Source organism: Budorcas taxicolor, chromosome 2 (assembly GCF_023091745.1).
Source record: "Budorcas taxicolor isolate Tak-1 chromosome 2, Takin1.1, whole genome shotgun sequence".
In the NCBI taxonomy this organism is placed as follows: Eukaryota; Metazoa; Chordata; class Mammalia; order Artiodactyla; family Bovidae; genus Budorcas; species Budorcas taxicolor.
The window spans coordinates 66,636,840-66,657,902 of NC_068911.1; the positions used below are offsets into that span (position 1 = coordinate 66,636,840).

The 21,063-nt window shown below is 38.1% G+C and overlaps 1 protein-coding gene across 1 annotated transcript in view; it reads left to right on the forward strand.

Annotated features, from left to right (window-relative positions):
* Positions 1 to 5,031: 5,031 nt before the first annotated feature.
* Positions 5,032 to 21,063, forward strand: part of GPR155 (G protein-coupled receptor 155) — a 38,301-nt gene continuing 22,269 nt past the window's right edge. The window contains exons 1-5 of the mRNA XM_052635771.1: positions 5,032 to 5,143; positions 9,066 to 9,562; positions 16,304 to 16,703; positions 18,518 to 18,683; positions 19,567 to 19,722. Of these exons, the coding sequence (XP_052491731.1) occupies positions 9,097 to 9,562; positions 16,304 to 16,703; positions 18,518 to 18,683; positions 19,567 to 19,722 (1,188 nt within the window). The 5' untranslated portion in view covers positions 5,032 to 5,143; positions 9,066 to 9,096. The remainder of the gene's footprint in view (positions 5,144 to 9,065; positions 9,563 to 16,303; positions 16,704 to 18,517; positions 18,684 to 19,566; positions 19,723 to 21,063) is intronic.

The window sequence follows — 21,063 nt, forward strand, 5'->3', positions numbered from 1 at the left end:
CTCTGGGTTCCTCTGCCTTTTCTACATCTAAATTTCTGGAAATTCTCAATTCATATGCTGCTGAGCCTGGCATTAAGAATTTTAAGCATTACTTTGCTAGCATGTGAAATGAGTGCAATTGTGTGGTAGTTTGAACATTCTTTGGCATTGACCCTCTTTGGGATTGGAATGAAAACAGACCTTTTCCAGTCCTGTGGCCACTGCTGAGTTTTCAAATTTGCTAGCACATTGAGCACATCGCTTTAGCAGCAGCATCTTTTAGGATGTGAAATAGCTCAGCGGGAATTCCATCACCTTCACTAGCTTTGTTCACAGTGATACTTCCTAAGGCCCACTTGACTTCACACTCCCAGATGTCTGGCTCTAGGTAAGTGACCACACCATTGTGGTTATCTGGGTCATGAAGTTCTTTTTTGTATAGTTCTGTGTTTTCTTGCCACCTCTTCTTAATCTCTTCTGCTTCTGTTAAGTCCATACCATTTTTGTTCTTTATTTTGCCCATCTTTACATGAAATGTTCCCTTAGTATCTCTAATTTTCTTGAAGAGATCGCTAGTCTTTCCTATTCTATTGTTTTTCTCTATTTCTTTGCGTCGCTCACTTATGAAGGCTTTCTTATCTCTCCTTGCTATTCTTTGGAACTCTGCATTCAAATATATTTCTTTTTGGAAAGGTATACCTTTCCTTTTCTCCTTTGCTTTTAGTTTCTCTTCTTTTTTCAGCTATTTGTAAGACCTCTTCAAACAACCATTTCGCCTTTTTGCATTTCTTTTGGAGGGAATGGTTTTGATCACCACCTCCTGTGCAATGTCACAAACCTCAGTCCATAGTTCTTCAGGCACTCTGTCTATCAGATGTAATCCCTTGAATCTATTTGTCACTTCTATTGTATAATCATAAGGAATTTCATTTAGGTCATACCTGAATGGCCTAGTGGTTTTCCCTACTTTCTTCAATTTAAGTCTGAATTTGGCAATAAGGAGTTCATGATCTGAGGCACAGTCAGTTTCTGGTCTTTTTTTTTCGCTCACTGCATAAAGCTTTGGCAGCTATAACCAATCTGATTTTGGTGTTGACCATCTGGTGATGTCCATGTGTAGAGTCTTCTCTTGTGTTGTTGGAAGAGGGTGTTTCCTATGACCAATGCATTCTGTTGGCAAAACTGTTAGCCTTTGCCCTGCTTAATTTTGTACCTCAAGGCCAAACTTGCCTGTAAGTCCAGGTATCTCTTGACTTCCTACTTTTGGAGTCCAGTCCCCTATGATGAAAAGGACATCATTTTGTGGTGTTAATTCTAGAAGGTCTTGTAGGTCTTCATAGAACAGTTCAGCTTCTTCAGAATTACTGGTTGGGGCATAGACTTGGATTACTGTGATATTGAATGGTCTGCCTAGGAAATGAATAGAAATCTTTCTGTCAATTTTGAGACTGTATCCTTTTGTTGACTCTGCGGGTTTCTCCATTTCTTCTAAGGAATTCTTGCCCACAGTAGTGACTTCAAACAACACATTTTAAGTCACTCTGAACACTTCTACTGTTTTATCTTCCTCTTCTTTACTTCCCTTTGATTAGACACTATGGATGATCCAGAGTCCAAAGAGAGAAGGTCCAAAGAATTTTAAGGGAGATAATCCTCAACTTTTCAATAGGGAATATTCAACGGGTGTTGAAAGTTATGATAGAGATCTATGCTACTGCTGCTACTGCTGCTAAGTCACTTCAGTCATGTCCGACTCTGTGCGACCCCATAGACGGCAGCCCACCAGGCTCCCCCATCCCTGGGATTCTCCAGGTAAGAACACTGGAGTGCGTTGCCATTTCCTTCTCCAATGCATGAAAGTGAAAAGTGAAAGGGATGTCACTCAGTCATATCCGACTCTTAGCGACCCCATGGACTGCAGCCTACCAGGCTCCTTTGTTCATAGGATTTTCCAGGCAAGAGTACTAGAGTGGGGTGCCAGATCTATATTTATGCATAAAATGTTAAATATTATTAAATGAAAAAGGTTACTAAAAATCATGTGTATGAAAAGTAATGTGTATTGTATGACCTTACTTTTCTTTACTGATTTTTATATGCATAGGAAAAAGTGATACATTTACAGTAAAGTGTTAAGTTATCTGAGTTGTTGTGCTTTTCACTTCCTATTTTCAGTTAATATTACATATAGGTCAGCATCTCACAGAATGACTAGCAGACATGATAATGGAATTGAAAGTTTACCTTATGGCATTCATCAGTAAATATTTATCTAAGAATGATTTTTGATGAAGTCCTTCCTCTGTAAGCAATTTTTTCCTAGAGCCATTGTCCCCTGGCCAGCTGCTTGTACCGGAAAACTTGTCCACTCTGTGCAGCTAGCTCCAAACCACATCTTTGGCTGTGTTTTTTCTCTGTCTTGAGCTTCTGTTTTCTCTTCCAGCGTCTCCTAGCAATCTTACAGGTGCTGATACTTTCATGAGCAATTAGTTGTGAACAGTGAGCACTAGATTCCCATTCTCTTGCTGGCTATTTTTAGACCAATGACTTAATCTCCAGGACCATAAATGAAGAAGGTGATAACTTCTTCAAGAGAGGAGACTAACTTTCTTGAGATTTTAGATTTTAGGCCTAAAACCAAAATCATTATCTTCTGTAACCACTTCCTTCACTTGAAACATTTCTTCATCTTCAGATAATAGAATGATAGGAAAGGGTGGAGCCTTACAACTAGTAAGGGTATTAAGAGTTTCCCTAGTTTGATTCCTTTACTTTATTGTAGTTCAGTACAGTTCAGTCGCTCAGTTGTTTCCGACTCTTTGCAACCCCATGGATGGCAGCACGCCAGGCCTCCCTGTCCATCATCAATTCCCGGAGTTTACTTAAACTCATGTCCATTGAGTCGGTGATACCTTCCAACCATCTCATTCTCTGTCGTCCCCTTCTCTCGCCTTCAATCTTTCCTAGCGTCAGGGCTTTTTCAAATAAGTCAGCTCTTCACATCAGGTGGCCAAAGTATTGGAGTTTCAGCTTCAACATCAGTCCTTCCAGTGAATATTCAGGACTGATTTCCTTTAGGATGGACTGGTTGGATCTCCTTGCAGTCCAAGGGACTCTCAAGAGTCTTCTCCAACACTACAGTTCAAAAGCATCAATTCTTTGGCACTCAGCTTTCTTCACAGTCCAACTCTCACATCCATACATGACCACTGGAAAAACCATAGCTTTGACTAGACGGACCTTTGTTGGCTAAAATGTTTCTGCTTTTTAATATGTTGTCTAGGTTGGTATTAACTTTTCTTCCAAGGAGTAAGCGTCTTTTAATTTCATGGCTGCAGTCACCATCTGCAGTGATTTTGGAGCCCCCCAAAATAAAGTCTGCCACTGTTTCTACTGTTTCTCCATTTATTTGCCATGAAGTGATGGGACTGGATGCCATGATCTTCGTTTTCTGAATGTTGAGTTTTAAGCCAACTTTTTCATTCTCCTCTTTCACTTTCATTAAGAAGCTCTTTAGTTTTCTTTACTTTCTTTATTGTAATGGATGAGCAAATACCTAGGTTATCTCCTTCCTTTTCTTAGCCCTATCAATAATCCAGTCCTAACAGTTCTTTTGTAATGTCTCTCAGGTCTTTTCCATTCTTTTCATTACCACCACCCCAGAGTTTTTATTTCCTCTTGGCTTGGTTTTTTTTTTTTCCCAAAGTCATCAGTTTTTCTTCCTTTCAGTCTTTCAACTAACCCTGGGAAAGCTTCCAGACTGCATATCCAAAATTAGTGTAATCACTAAGACATGTTCTCATGGAAAAAAAAAAAAATTAATGGTTTTATTGTGGTCAGAGGATATGGTCCAAACTCCAAGGCTAACCTAAGAAACTTCCTAGAGTTTCATCTTACCTTTCATGTCCAGGCCTATCTTCCAGTTTTTCGCTATAAGTCAAAGCTCAACAAATATTCCATTGAATTCAATTCCAAACTTTCTAAATAAATCCTTCCAGCTTTTTGATACAGTCAGATTGAAAAAAAAAATGTAGCTAGGTTCTAGGCAAAAAGGGAAGGCTGTTAAAAGTTAAGAAAGAGAACAAGGGTGAAATGAGGAGAACAGGGCAGAATGCATTATTTTCCTGTATCTTCAGTTCCTGCTCTGTTAAGTTTTCCAAGAATACAATCAGTTTCCTCTCAGTACACTGAGGGGAAACACATGGTTCAACCCACAGTAGAAACACAAGCAGTCAGCGACTGGGTGCTTATTTACTACACCAAACACAACACGGCTCAGTCGGCAAAGAATCTGCCTGCAATACAGGAGACCCGAGTTCGATTCCTGGGTCGGGAAAATCCTCTGGAGAAGGAAATGGCAACCCATTCCAGTGTTCTCGCCTGGAGACTCCCATGGACAGAGGAGCCTGGCAGGCTACAGTCCATGGGATTGCAAAAGTCAGACACGACTTGTAGACTACACCACCACCACCACCAAACAGAATAAAAAGCTTACATTTTAGTCTCTGATCTAGGAAGGTCAAAGTCACACTGCCTTGGGAAAGGTGAAAGGCAGGAGTCTGACCCACGATTCTGACTCTTTAAGACCTCGTTTTTAAACTGTACTATATAAACGACTAGGCTAATCGAGAGAGGACTCGGCAGACCACACGAGGCTGGGGTTAGGCGGAAAGACAAGAGGCTTCTGCACCTGAATTTAGGGGGAACAGAGAAACCACAAGGTCCCCACATCTGCCGCCATTTTGCCGGAGCCGGGCGGCCGGAAGTCCTGCCGCCGGCGTCTAGCGGCTCGCAGTAGGCGTGGGGAGAGGCGAGGGAGGAGGGAGGGGACGTGGGTGAGAACCTTGGGCCCCCGCCTCTCGGCGGTCGGGGGCGGGGCGAAAGGGCGGGGCCAGGGCCCACAGCTCCGGGGTTCCCCTGGCCGGGGGCGGGGCTTAAGTGAGGGGCGGGGCGGGGCGGCACGGGGAGGAGTTGACCTGGTCCCAGCTTACTAAGCCCCTCACTTTCTCGGAACGTGACTGAGCTGCGGTAGCCTGACCCCGGCAGCCGGCTGCTCTCTGCTAGGAGGGCTGGGGGTGGGAAATGACGGTGATTTCCTCCCTGCTTGGTCCACCTCGAGCATCGACTCCCTTCTCCCGCGGCCCCTGGGCTGCAGACGAAGCAGGTGAGATGGGCCCCTGGGGCGCCGACCTGCGCGGTCCCGTTCCTTTGCGGGCCCCTGGTGCCCCGGCTCTCGCTCCTCGAGTCTGAGCCGGTGAGCAGCGCCTAGGCCCGCAGTCCGCTGCCTGCGCCTGCCCGCCTCTGCCCCGCAGCGCTTGCCTTTAGGACGTGCGGTCCACCCGGGAAGACTTAGGCAGGGGAAGGGGCGGCTTGTCCCCTTTGGTGACAGATCTGCCATCCCCCAGTTTGAGGAGCGCCTCACTGTATGTGCGTCCACCATATCGTTCTCAGACTCTTCCCCTTATTCTGGGGGGTGGCCTCAGCGAATGCCATCCTGGGAGCTTGTGCCCAGGTACCTGGAGCGTTGCACCAAATTGTCTACCTTACCCCTTTTAGGAGCATTTCACTTACCTTGTGATGTGACTGTCATGCCCCGGGAAAGCTGAGCGTCCAACTTTTTATCCCAGGTGCCGAACACTTCCACTGCTGCCTTCCCAGGCATTGGGTGGCAGCTGTTTTTGGGCGGCCTGTTTGATTAGGGATTCTCTACATCCTTATCTTAGAGGGCCAAAGTCTGTCCCCGCCGACAAGGCAAGAGGCAGTGCTCAGCCCTCCCCATCCTGGGTCTCTAGGGAGGACATTTGGTCCCCTGCAAGTAGGTGGGAGTGGGTGGATGGTGTGACTGTTGATGTCGGAAAGTGCTTGAATGGTACAACACTGTATTATGTTTTTCCCACCCGATAAAGGATATTGGGTGTTTGAGAAATAGACAGCCTAAGGTTTTAAAGCTTTCTCTTTGAAACCAGTCAGAACCCTCCTCCCGATTTTCACTTAATAGCAGTTTACAGTGTGTGGTTCCTCCTCGCTATCTAAATCATGAGTGACCAGAAGTGGCTAGCATAGCATTTGTCTGCTCCAGTCCCAGGGAGTGGTCTTTTTCTGTGACAAGCCAACTTTTTGTTCTTTAACAAGCATTGTTTTTAATGAGATGAAAAGACTGGATGCAATTTTTTTAAATTACTTCCATTGCTGTGGCTCCTGTTTATTTTAAAAGAATGCTTTAGGAAGTTTGTTTTCTTCCTGTTGGAAAAAAAAAATTAAGATGACATAAAACTTTCTAAGTCCTTTTTGGTTATTTTGATTGCCCCTCAATTAGCAGATATTGCTTTTATGATATCAAGGACTATTAAAAGAGGCTTCATGGGAAAGGGAAGATTACTTTCCAAAGTTTTTCTCTTAATTTTTGGCTAACTGAAAGGTAAACCTGGACATTGCTACAACTATTTGACCATCACCTAGAGGGAACTAAAGAACTTTCCCTTCCCTGTTAACAACTAAGATCAAACTAAGTTTTTGAATTGAACTCCCCTTAGTTGTTTGGTATAAAACAAAAACTGATAACCTTATAATCTATCCCATCCCTCTGTTTTAGTTGGAGGCTCTTTAATACCAAGTATGTTGGAAGAATTGGCACAGAACAATTAATTGTATTTAATTTACTACCATTCTTGTTATTATTAGGACACACAACTCCCAATAGTAGTTGACCATTTCTTGAAGGTCTACTTTGTGAAAAGCTACTATAATAAGCTGTGTATAAAATCTCCAGTCCTCACAATATCCGTCTAAGGAGATTTTTACTCTCATCTTGCAATTGAAGAAGCTGAAGTGCAGACAGGCTTAGTTGCCTAAGGAGTTGATAAGCGATAGGCCCAAAATTGGGTTCGGGCCATTTGACTCTTCCCTGAACAACTGCAAATTTACTTAAAACTGTTGGTTTAAAAATGATTGGAATAAATTGACATGCAAGTGTGGCTGGTACAAATAAGGGGCAGTGAGAAGTGTAAGTTATAGTAGTCCAGGCAAAGAAATATAGGGAACTTTTTAAAAATTACAGAAGATGGGAGTAGTTTATCACTTTAATCCTAGCACTAGTTTTTCAAATCCACATCTCTCAGGGGCTCTGAATGTTTAACACTTTAGTTCACTCATTTACCAGCTCCTTACTTCAGTTATGACTACCTGTATCAATCAGTAGCTTTCCCAGGGTATAATCTGATGCTTATTTGGTAGACTCCAAGTATGTGTGAGTATTACAGGTTTTGTGTATATTGACCACTCCTATCTCATCCTAGTAGGAAAATAACTTGTCCTAATCCAGATTTAAACATGTTTTTAAATGGATTCAGCTTATACTAGGGTAGCTCAGAGAAAATTATCTCATCCACACCCCCTTGGATCAGTTGTTGTTGGTTTCTGGTCTGTCATCTGAGTCCTTAATGTTATGTGGGTGTTTGAGAATTTAACCCTGGGCATTGTACATTTCAGGAAGCATAAGCTGCTTTACTTTTTATGTTATATAAGGTTACTTTGGATGGTTTACCCATAATAATCACTTAGGAATTGGCAATGGTCTCTATATTAACTTCTAGTTACTAATAAAAGCTGATTAGTTGCAGAGTTGTTCAAATCTAATGTGCCCCTGGCACGAAGAAGAAAGTCTGCTAAGTATTGTCATGTTAACATAAAGTTTTCCTTGCTTTAGCATTTTCTGAACATCTTTAGAACATTTTACAAGACATTTTGTGTTCTTTAACATTGTATGAACAGATTTAGAACATTTTAGAGCACATTTTGTGGTCTTGGGCCTGTTGCTATATATAGTGAAAAACTTAGAATACTTAGCATTCAGAGAAAAACAAGATTCTGTCCATGAAGTAGATAGTTCCTAAGAGAGACCATTGATCCACCTAAGAGTGAAGGGTTTATATAAGAGCAGGTAATTGTTATCGTCTGTTAATCTCCAGGCACTGTGCTCAGCATTAGGAAGAAACAAAAGCATGCACAGTCCTTGTCTATGGCACTTAATGTCCAGTGAAGGAGACAGACATAAATCACATAGTCACTCTAATGCATAGTCTAATAAACTGAGAAAAGTGGCCTAAAGTTAAGGAACATGATTCTACTTGAAAAAGGCTCCTTGCCTGGGTATGGTGTTAGAGGAGTCTTACCTACAACAACTCCTGAATTGATTTGCCTACAGTTCAAAGGATGGGTAGTTGTTACGTGGAGAATGGTAGGTGGTTAGGGAAGAGAGTATTTTAGAGTGAACTGCGTGTGCAGAGTCCCTGTGGCGCTCCAGGGCACATTCAGTGCTGCTGTGGAGCACTCAAGACAGCCAATATGTGTTTCTGATGTAAAAGAAACTAAGACTAGGTAGGTGGGAGGCCATCATTTTTTCCTTCATTCTCTCTCTTATAGGCCACCAAAAGTTATATTTAACTTTTGTTAAGTGATTTATGTGTAACAGATGTATTTATAAGGATTTGGTATTGCATAATATCAAGTTCCTAGGAGGTAGGTCCTATTATTGCCATTTCACACATGAGGAAAGTGAGGCACAGAAGTTACTGGTTCAAAGTTAGTGATATTTTATTATATTCTTTTTCCTATCCTATATTCAAGACCTTCTGCAGGCTGGAAAGGACCTTCCTGTCCACTGTGACTCCTTGATGTAGCCCCGAGAACTTCTGAAATTTCTGGACAATTTGGCTGCAGTGGACACTCAGCAGAGACTCTGTGGGCCCCATGCTCTCATCCACCAGGTGGAGCTTGAGTGTGGATCACTGGAGAGAACCACAGGGCATCACTGCAGCTGTGATATTTGTGGATGTTATTTTACTCATATCTGATACTGAATATAGGACATAAATATTTTGAGCTGACCCACCTTTGAGAGTCAAGAGGTTTGTTAGCAGACATTCCCACCCTTTTTTTTCCTCTTCATTGTATTTTTCTCCGATGGTGGTTGAAAAAATTTTGTGTATATATTTGGCCATTTAATAAATTTAGGTTTGCCAGTGTATCCTTTCAACTAGAATTTTTCTTGTTGATTTCACACTGAATCTTTCTTCCTTTCTTTTCAGAGCTCTGGTTGGAGTTGGAAGGTGAAAGAAAATGAATTCTTTTTCCAGTATACCTGCCAAGAACTTAACCCTTGCAGTCAATATGACCAAGACTTTGTCCTCACCAGTTACACATGGATTTAATTCCACTAATGACCCACCTTCAATGTCAGTAACAAGGCTTTTTCCAGCCTTACTAGAATGCTTTGGCATAGTCCTTTGTGGCTACATAGCAGGAAGGGCCAATGTTATAACATCAACACAAGCGAAAGGACTGGGAAATTTTGTCTCCAGATTTGCACTTCCAGCTTTACTATTCAAAAACATGGTTGTACTTAATTTTTCTAATGTGGATTGGTCTTTTCTATATAGTATCTTAATTGCCAAAGCTTCTGTATTTTTCGTTGTATGTGTATTAACATTATTGGTTGCCAGTCCCGATAGTCGATTTAGCAAAGCTGGACTATTTCCTATTTTTGCTACACAAAGTAATGACTTTGCATTGGGATATCCTATAGGTAAGTTTTTTTCATTTTTTAAGTTTTAAAAAATTTCAGGTGTTTTAGGAGATAATAATGATTTATACCTCATTCTTGTATCTAAGAAATCTTTCGTGTTTTTTCTTAAATATATCTTAAATTAGTTGGATTATATATTTTTTCAGAATTTGAGGCACCTTCAAACATCTACGTAAATGATCGTATCCAAATAAACTTTGAGTCCTCTTTCTAATAGTATTCTTTTTCTTTTTCACAGTCACATATGAAAGAAGTTTAATTTCCAGAAGAGATCAGATTTTGATTTAAATTATGTAAAAAGCATAGGCATACACCTGTTTAAAAACAGTCATTATTAGGTGTTAGCAGTGGAAATTTATGAGGGACTTTTCCCCTTCCTTATTTTTCCTACCATTTAGAGTGCATGTTACTTTACATTAATGCTGTTATTGAATTTGTTATTCAAAATATCAGTGTACTTTTGTTGAAGTTAATTTCTTGTTTAAGAACAAAATGATGTGGGTGGTTTTTTTTTTGTTTTTTTTTTAACCTTTCCAACTTTTCCTTCTTTAAATTTCCAGCTCTTTAAACAGCCTAATTTTATGTTTCCATGTGTATGTTTCCTAATGAAATAGTAAACATACCAACTGGGAATGTTTAGAAACATAGAATCTTAGAAACATAGTCTGTTTTCCAAACTGCCACCAAGAAAATATGTACTTAATAACTAGTCTTTAATATTCTTTATGTTAAAGTTTATGTTGTGCTTTGATCATTTATCATAATGTAGGGATCTGAATATTATGAATATAGTCATTCATTTTTTCCTTCATTCATTGATAGGAGGGTGTTAGCACCAATGACTATGCTAGCTGCTGGGAATACCCTTGTGAACAAAGTTCTTGTACACATTGAATTTACATTTTAATGGGAAAATAAAAATAATATCAGGTAATTACAAGGACCATAAAAATAAAGTAGTGTTATTTTATAAGGAGCTGCTATTTGAGGTGGGAGATAGGGTCAGTGAAGGGCCTCTCTGGTGAGAAACTAAATGAAACTTAATGAAATGAATGATTGAAATTTGCCATTAACTTTCAAATTTCTTACTTTTTAACTGAAGGGATTCTAGAGGACTATACTGTTTATCATTTTCCTCCATCTCACACTCACCAGAAATAGAGATTTACCTAAGAAATTAAATCACTCTGAGTAAAGCCGGAGATTATGAAAGAGAAAAAACTAGGCTGTTAGATAACTGAGCTGTAAATAGTCAAAAACGAGATAGGTGTTCCTTGAAGGTTAATGAATTTTAAAATCAAGGCTGAACCAAGCATTTAAATAAAGACATTGGAAATAAAAGAGGAGGAAGTTAATGTGCTGTCCATCTCTTGAGGAGCATTAATAAGGTATGTTTGTCAAGGTATTTATGGTGTAAGGAAGGACTTCAGAAATGGCTAAGTATCATAGTGTTATATAATAAATAGTGCTATATCTTAATTTAGACATGAACCATAAGTTTCATGCCGTCATAGAGTAGTAACCCCATAATTAAATAGAAGTAATATTTGTAACTTTCTAAGAGTACTTATATACTTATCTCATTTGCGGTAGGGCAGATGTTATTATCCTCATTTTCAAATAAGGAGGCAGACTTACAGAGATTTAATTGTCTTACCCCAGGTCACACAGCTAACAGGTGACTAGATTTAAATCCTGGGTGTTCTTCTATGCCACACAGTTACATAACATTCGCATCAAATCATTAGAAGGCCCAACTAGCCCTTGTAATACATTATTTTCAGATAGAATCAAAGTTTTTCTTTATCTTTACATTATTCAAAATAATTTATGAAATGAGTAGCAGTTTTAATTTTCATATTGAGGCAGAATCTCCAGACAAAAAATATAGTCAGCCATTTTCATTGCTGCTTTTCTCGTGTCCCATACTAAATCAGTGAATCCAGAAATAATCATGTTTCCAATCAGTGTGCGAGCCCAATTTCCCTGATGATTATACTTGCATATTTTGAATTGTAATTTTTGTTTTATTTTGTTGTTGTTGTTTTTAAGTCACAATATAAAAGCTCTTATTAGGTTGTAGACAATAACTTTACTAGAAATCAACAGTATAGACAGTAAATGTTTTCTCATATATCTGCAGATTGGAAGATGTGGTACAGAACTGTAGGGCCATGTATTTGCTCTGATGAGATTATTTATTATCTTTGTTCATGCCCAGCTGCCTTGTGGCCATGCTTAGGGTGAACAGAGAAAACTGTCTCTAGAGAGAAGACCATTCTTTTGTTTGTTGGGACGGCTGCCAGGAATTCCCACTCTCTTGTTCACAGATAAGCATCACAGCTTAAACGAAATGTCCTTTTTAAGACTGCATTTGATCTGCAACATTGGTCCAATTTACAGGTTACTCAGAAGAAGAGGGATAAGTTAATGATTAAAGACAAAGGAGAGTCATGTTTCCTTTTTCTCTATGACAATTACAAAGGTCTATAAAACTGCATCAAAATGATTTATCTGTACTCAAGTGACAGAATACTACATTGCATTATTGCAGACTAAAAAAGGAAGCTTGCTATTTTAAGAAAAAATTCTTTTCGAAGGTACTTTAAGAAATCTGAGTATGAGAAGAAACCAGGAATCTACTGGGGTGAAATGTTGATCTCAGCAAATCAGAATGGTTCCCTGCCTCTGTCATTAAAAGATACTAATGGGGCATAGTTAAGTCCTATAATTTATTCTTCAAACAATGCTGATAGCATAAGCACCCCGACTAATCATAATTATGCTCTAGTGCTTGAGCTGTAAACAGAAAGGAAATGAAGCATTTAACTATAAGCCATTAAATAATAGAATGATCTTGTCTGGGTCTTTGTGTTATTTGCTAGGGACTGAAAACCTGCAGGAATCAAAATGGGAGGCACAGTGGGTGGCTAATTTTGTCTCTTAGTTCTTCAAGGCTATATAATAATTCCTCATAGTGGGATTCTCCCCTCCCCCAAGAGCCTTATTTTTAAGTATTAATTAGCACTTAATAGTTGATATAATGATTATAAATCTAATTTGTTAATGTGGGTCACTGAATTTCATTTTTTTCAGATTTGAAAAACTATTCAGATTGGTAATGAATAGAGCTGCCTATTTATAGAGGAAGATGAAATGTTAAGTCATTATGTAAAGGAATGGCAGAATGGACTGAAATTCCCATATTGAACCATATTCTAGTAATTTAACAGGGATTTATTCCCAGTTTTTGCTTTCCCACTAGACTGTATTTCTTCTGCCTTCGTATACCTGTTCAACTGACTTAAAATATCCCAATAGTAACCTGCTTTATAAATATTCAGAATATGAAAAAAGAAAAACATTGGATATAAAAAGAAATGGGTTCATGGATAACAATTAGGTATAAATTGCTATGTTACAAAATACATTTATAGTCTGTCTGAAACCTTTGACATTCACTGATATGTTAATTCCATTCAGTAAGTATTTTCAGATTTGCTCAGCGCTCTGCTGGGACTGGGGATTATAACATGATGCTTTCAAGGAATTCAGAATTTGTTGAGGTGGCACTGATATGAAACAAGGTACCAGAGCCATCCAGGGAAGGGGATATCCATGATATAGACTGAAGACTTGGTGGAAGAAATGTTACCTGAGACAGGCCTTGAATAGTAGGCAAGATTTGGGTAAGAAAGAAGAGAGTTCAAGATGTTGGGGGATATTGATCAGCATATAGAACTAGTAATTATGAACCTGGTGTTTATCCAGTATAACAATGATACAGATTGGCTGATGGAGGATTTGCACTAAGGTATAGTGAAAGATAAGCTGGATAAATAAGGAACCAACTGTGCCGACTGGACAATGAATGTCAAAAGAAAGATTTTATATATGGTCTTGTGGGTGGGGAGACCTGTGGGGAAATCTTAATTTTTGAAATTTAAGATTTACGTTACATTGTCAATAGCAAATAAAATGGATGAAGGGGATGGTCAAGAAAAGCCAGAGGAATATAGGTTGGTAAACAGTAGGTAACTCAATTCTGAGATTTTCTTTTTCGATGTGGATCATTTTTAAAGACTTTGTTCAATTTGTTACAGTATTGCTTCAGCTTTATGTTTTGTTTTTTAGCCAGGAGGCATGTGGGATCTTGGCTCCCTGACCAGGAGTTGAACCCACACTCCCTGCACTGGAAGGTGAAGTCTTAACCACTGGACTTCCATGGAAGTCCAGTTTTGAGATTTTTAACCAGTGGGAGTAGTAGAAATCAAGATTCCATGTAGGAATCAAATACAAAAGATAATGCAAAAGAAGAAAGTATTTGGTGATTGGCTAGACCTAGATTATAGACTGTGCTCATACTTGCTTTGAACTTTTAAAACAACCTGAAGTCCATTATATGATGGTGATTAAGTGCTACTGTACCAGGAAAGTACATTTCTGTTTTTTTTTTTTTTTTAAAGCATTAACTTAAGGGACCTTGTGTGCTTTTACATTCTCAAAGGAAAGCCCTTATGAATTTTATTTTGGCTACTTGGGGAAATTCTTAAGCTCAGATCGAAAACACAAGCCTTTTCTAAAATATGCTCTATTTTAAAAATTGGGGTGGGGTGGGGTGGGAAGGTTTCTCTTTGAGTTAGACTATCTAATCAAAACTATAGCTAACTAAAAATAGTTATCAGAAGTACTGCTTTTATTTTTTTTTAAACTTAAAAGGTGAAACTTTAGAAACATGAAGGAAAACCACTGAGTTATAGAGCTAGTATATCTAATTTGGAAATCAGTGGAAAGAATTTGTGAAATTTTAGGTAATCAAATGTGTTTTGTTTAAACACTGCATTTCCGAGATATTAGAGACCTCTGTATGTGCTTCACTGAGAAAAGGAATTGAATCTTATAAAAAGTAGGTTTTAGCTAATGAGAACAGGATCTTCTAAAGGTTATATAATCCAGTTACATAACTAATGGGACATGTACTTGACATTAACTGAACTTACGTATCCTGAGTAAGTAAGCAAATATATTTTCCTACCTTGTCACTTTATCTTAATGTAAATTGAGAAGCCTAATCTTTTACATGTTTTCACATGATTGCCTCTCTTATGAAGCAAGTGATTGTGAGTAATTGTGGCTGTTCTCTTTTTTATCTCTCTCAACTTGAAAATCATTTATGAATCAACCTTTTTATATATTAGGTTGAATAATTTCAGAACTCATTGCCAAAAATGTGCCTGGAGATCAGTTTGCTAGCTGCAAGGCTTTAAGTTGTGCTGATCAAGCCAAGACCAGGCCACCAACCCTCACATGAATCAAGGAGACTCATCTTATACAGTGGTTAGATTCTAAAGTCATCATGTACAATTGAACCCCTGAGAAACCCCTCAAATCACCCACAAAATACAGCACACATATTCCATGTATATTGTACCATTTTTCTTAAGTCTAAAAGCCAGATTCTTTCTCAAGTGTTGTTCTTCAGTGAATAAGTAATTAGTTTGTACTTGAGGACATGCTGTATGAAAAAGGAAATTGAAGCTTTTGTTTTCCTAAGAAAGCGTAGTTGAATTTGCATTAGTTAAATGTACATTGACATGACTTTACTGTATCCCCCTTTGAAACGTTTCTTGGGTCCACTTGACCATCTATAATTCTTCAGCACCTTCACTGGGCTTCCTTCCTGAAGGTGTTCACTCCTCTCCAGTGTAGGCTGTTCATTTCCTCATCACCTTCATACCACATGCGCAGTGGGTAGGCAGGACTGGCATCCTCAGCCACTGTGTAGACATTATTCTCTGCTCTTCGGTACACACTGCTTCTTTGAGGTCCCTGCTGCCTGCTAGACCACTCATCCTCATTGTTGTCACTCCTCATTCACTGAATATCTGGCTCTCTGTCGTCATCTCTACTCCCAGGTTTTGCCATTATCTGGTTTGACATTAGTATCCATGTGAGCTACCCACCAAGTTCTCTGCTCTCTCAGTTCCTTGACCTTCTCACCTTCAATGATGTTTTCCTCTACTCCATTTTAGCCACCAACTCCCCTAGTCAAATCCTGGACCTAGCCGTCGGGGAAACACTAAATTCAGTAGTTCACTATCCGACTTGCTGTGATCTCCTAAATTTCCAAGTACACCTACTTGCGGATTTCACAGGAACCTCCAGTCTCTGGCCCCTCTGCTTTTTATCTGTTAGCCATGTCCTGTCTTCACTGCTTTTCCTGTATAGCTTGGACTCCATCATATCAGTCCTCATTTTTCAGTCTGTTTTCTCCTCCTCTCTCCTCCATTTCTCCATTTGTCTCCTCTGTCCTCTGATTTCTGCCTCATCACTTCAATGAAACTTCCCTCTCAAGAGAACGAACAACCACCTTGGTGCTATGACTACTTAAAGATTTGGTTAGTAGATTTTAACTTTAAATTGTTTTAAGACCTGTACAATTCTGCCCCTTTCTTGAGACTAGTCTTAGTCTCTACATAGTAAAAATTAGTGAATTTAACTAAAAATTTTTAAAAGTTGATTATCGTCTTATAAACTATGTCATTTAATAGAGTGTATTTTTCTTCCTTTTCAGCTTTACCAAAATATATTTTTCCAAAACTAAGCTAACAAAGTCATTCTACACTATTTAGGTTAATGTACAATATGTTATAATTAAGCAAGGAATATATTATATACATAATTTATTAATATATTTCTGTGGTCATCATTTTTAAATCAATTTTAATTTGTATTTTGCAGTTGAAGCTTTATATCAAACAACATACCCAGAATATCTCCAGTACATTTACTTAGTGGCACCAATATCTCTGATGATGTTAAACCCTATAGGATTTATCTTCTGTGAAATTCAGAAATGGAAAGACACTCAGAATGCTTCTCAAAACAAAGTGAAAATTTTGGGCCTTGGACTTTTGCGTGTGTTACAGAACCCAATCGTATTTATGGTCTTCATTGGCATTGCCTTCAATTTTATTCTTGATCAAAAGGTGCCTGAATATATGGAAAATTTTCTTGACGGACTTGCAAATTCTTTTTCTGGATCAGCTCTATTTTATCTTGGTCTTACAATGGTAGGAAAAATAAAGAAACTAAAGAAGTCAGCGTTTGTTGTACTGATTCTTCTCATCACAGCTAAACTGTAAGTTTCACTTATTTACTTGGGGATTATACTTTGTGAAAGCCTTACTTTATTTAGCCAATTTGTTGGGATTGTCTCCTTTAAATAGTTCGATAGTAGTAATCCCTCCTAATTGAATGGTTTTAAAGGAAAATGTGAGATTGGTGATTGTGGAAAGTCATTTCCATGCAGGTTGTTTTTTCCATTTTACTGTTAAAGGATAAAGACTATGATTTCCCTTCAGCTTTTATGCAATTTTACCTAATACCTTCCAAGGTCCTATTTGATCATAGTTTTAAGGGAATTTTGCAGGATTTCTGAGTGTTCTAAATCTATTAAAATCCTATTGGCTATGAAAGTGAAGTCACTCAGTCATATCTGACTCTTCGTGACCCCATGGACTGTAGCCTACCAGGTTCCTCTATCCACAGGATTTTCCAGGCAAGAGTACTGGAGTGGGTTGCAATTTCCTTCTCCAGAGCAGATGATGAAAAGACCAAATAGCTGAACACAGGGATCAGAACACAGGGATTTGGCTATGAGGAAAGCAATAATTTTGAACTAAAACTTTATTTCATGAAACTAGGGGAAATATTCTAAAATTCTGAAGGTGGTTAAATTTTCTAAATATGGATGTCAGTAGTGTTGATTATTATCAACCATCTGATCCTAACCTGCAAATGAAAAGTTCTTAGTTCCTTAGTTAATAGTTCTTCAGCCTCTTTAGCGCTTTAGCCATGGAGTTATACTTCCTGGTGTAGGTGACATAATTTTACTATGAGATGATCCCAAGGCACTTGGGGCATATTTAACTATTGAATTTAGCTCCTCTGGAGAGAAATTCATGAGAACTGTGCAGTATGAAATAGTATCTATATTTTAAATATAATAACAATGAATATAAATTCTGAAGATTATTTATAGTGGTTTTATGCTCTTGGAAATAAAGTAATATTTAGTTTTGCCACAATAGTAAATACAGTTCTGACAATGACAGTGATTACCAGCCATTACTTATAAATATTTAAATGTTCTCATTATATATTTTTTTCTGGTTCTATGATTCCTATTACATAATTTCTTCTTCTTTTAATTATAAAAATACATAAAAGTGGTTCTTGACTCCATCCGAGAGCATCTCTGTAGGTGCTGCTGTGACAATATTAACCTTGGTTTTGTTCTTTTTAAAGGAAAGCTCCTTTAATTCACTACTTTTGATATGCTCTTTCTATGAAATCCTGGAGGATTTGTTTCATAATTGACTCTTCACCAGATTTGAATTTAACTAGCTTCTGCTCTACCTCAGTTATTACAGTTACCTTTGCTGAACTGTTTTTCTTTACAAAGATAAAAAATTAATTGTAAGACACCTATTTCTCTACTGCCTTTTAGAATCTACTTAGTAGCATTGTTATTACCTGAACCATTTAAAACCCTGATCATAATAAGAGTCAGCTGTTTTTTCCCCAAAAAAAATGTTTAGTAATTTTCTTTTAAACAAGTTTGCTCAGATAGTGAGTCTTTTTTTTTTAACATTGCAATGAACTAATATGGAAAGCAAGTACCAGCAGTATAATCGCAATGTTTTACAAATTTTTTGCAAGAAAATTATTCATAGAGCACAAAAAAATCTGAGTTTCTTTTCCTCCTAATTCCTGCTGTTTAAAGAATATTGTTTTACTTTAAGTAGCTCCAAGTTGAATATTTGATTCTTTCAATAAAATGATACCTTCTGGGCAGAAGAATAACCTAATGCCAAATTCACTAGAGCAATTTATTACTTGGGGACCAGCATGCTTTGATATCAAGCAATAATGCATTTCTTGTTTCTTCAGCCTGGTGCTGCCACTTCTGTGCAGAGAAATGGTGGAACTCTTGGACAAGGACGACAGTGTAGTAAACCACACAAGTCTGTCAAATTACGCGTTTTTGTATGGTGTCTTTCCTGTAGCACCAGGAGTGGCTATCTTTGCAACACAGTTCAATATGGAAGTAGAGATTGTATGTATATATTACTTGCTAAGTTTGATTGTTTGGTTAGTAGAAAAATGAATTTTTGAAACACAGAAATCTACATTCTTGTATGAGAATTTGATATCTGGAAACTGCCTCATTGTAAATAAAGAGGCATCATGTAACAATAGAGTTATTTAATCTGGGATCTTTATTCAGCCATGAATTTTTTCATTCATCTTTTTAGTTTCAAGTATTTTAATGCTATAATTATAGTTAAGCCTGAAGGTTATTTATAGAAGGGCAATTTTTGAAGTTTGAGGGAGAAAAATCTGTTTTATTCATTGATAATCCAGCCACCAGATGCAAAAAACCACATAATCAACTGCAATAAATGGTTAAATTGGTTAACACTAACTAGTGTCCAAGCACACTGGATGTGTTATCCACAGCATTAGAGTGGATGTTTTTGAAAACAACATGAAGGAACTAGATTGTTCACTGAAGTTCCATTAGTTCCATTATTTAATTGGTAGAATGTTTGCATGGTAATTTTTCTCTTTTTGAAATTGCTTTTATTGCCCTATGGTTTATCAAATAGTATGGAAAGAAACTGGTCATCAGTTTAAGTAGATCATGTGATTTACTTTCCAGAACCTAGAAGATAAGCATCAGCTGTGGGATTTCTAGCATTTGTTTATATGCAGATATAAATTGAGCATGGATTAAAATTGGAGCCAAAGGAACTTAACTGTGTTTCTCTAAGAACGCTCAGAAAAGGGGAATATGCTATTAGATAACGTGCTGGATTCTATGATGTCTTTTTACTGACTCATGCTTTTATTTTAGAATGCCTTGGTGTGCTGTGGCTAAAGTTTATGTGAATTGTTTGAGTCTGTGACTCTTCCTCAGTTTGATTTCATTTTGGCAGATAACCTCAGGGATGGTAATAAGCACGTTTGTGTCTGCACCGATCATGTACGTTTCTGCCTGGTTACTGACTTTTCCTACCATGGACCCTAAGCCATTGGCATATGCCATCCAGAATGTTAGTTTTGATATAAGTATTATCAGCCTGGTCTCCTTGGTAAGTATGATTCAGTATAAAAGTGAATGAAAATCACAGAATGAATCTGAAAATAGCTTGGTAATAGAAAGTTAGGGAATAAAAACCTAATTTCTTGTACAATAGAGAAAACTGAAGCCTGTCCATAAAATGTAACATCAGCCTTCTGAGTTTTGCCTGTCCATTTGAGAGGTAAAATTGTATAACAGACAAGGCATGAGATTTAGTCAGACTTGGATTTGACTCCCGGTCCTGTCACAAACTGGGGTTTCCTGGGTGGCTCAATGGTAAAGAACCCACCTGCCAGTGCAGGAGACAGAAGAGACACGAGTTCGATCCCTGGGTCGGGAAGATCCCCTGGTGGAGGGCATGGCAACCCACTCCAGTATTCCTGCCTGGAGAATGCCCATGGACAGAGGAGCCTGGTGGGCTACAGTCCATAGGGTCACACAGAGTCAGAGACTATTGAAGTAACTTAGCATGCTGCATGCACCTATCACAAACTAGCTGTATTTCTCTGTGGAGTAACCTTAACTGCGCTAAGGTTAAGTTTTATCATCTATAAAATAGAGATAATAACTTCACCTATTTCCATGGTTTGTTTTAAGGATTACATGAGACAATATATATAAAAAGCATTCTGCAAATGGTGAATCACGATACAGATACTAGCTATTGTAGAACTGTGTTTTTGTCAGGGACCTTTGGGATTAAGACCAAACACCCATTTAATGTTAATGAAACTTTTGAATATATCTAGCCCATATTAAATCCTTATACACTTTGCAGCTAGAGTATCTTGTAGATTGAGTGCCTACTGAATTCAGATAGTATTCTGGCTTTAAAGAAAAGACAATATTTGCTGTCAAAGGAGATAAGGATGAATATATACATTGGCAACAAATACATGTGTGATTAATATACTTTTTAAGAAATTTTGCTTCTGTTACATATTCTTAAAATCTATGCCTATTGATAAGAGGGCAGTTTGGTGGAGGAGGGAGAGACAACATAACTTTGATTGACAATGAGGTGAGAAGAAAGAAGGAAATCAAATAGCATATTTTAGGTAACTATTATGTATCCTTCTAAATGTAAAGAATGCAGGAAAATTCATCTTAAGGAGGGTGACATGTATTGTTGGAAGTAAGATAGCCTGGAATTTAGATACCTCATGAGCCAATATGGTGGAATCAAAAAGGGAAAATTTACGGTAGTGCATTATAACTGCATCTCCCACTCATCTCTTTTTCTGAATAGTTGGCTGTGAACCTATGTCCCACCCCAGCCACCAAAGGTAGGGAAAGTTGGAACATGGCCCTGGTCAAGGCATTCTCCCCATGCTTTTTATTTTACTTTGGA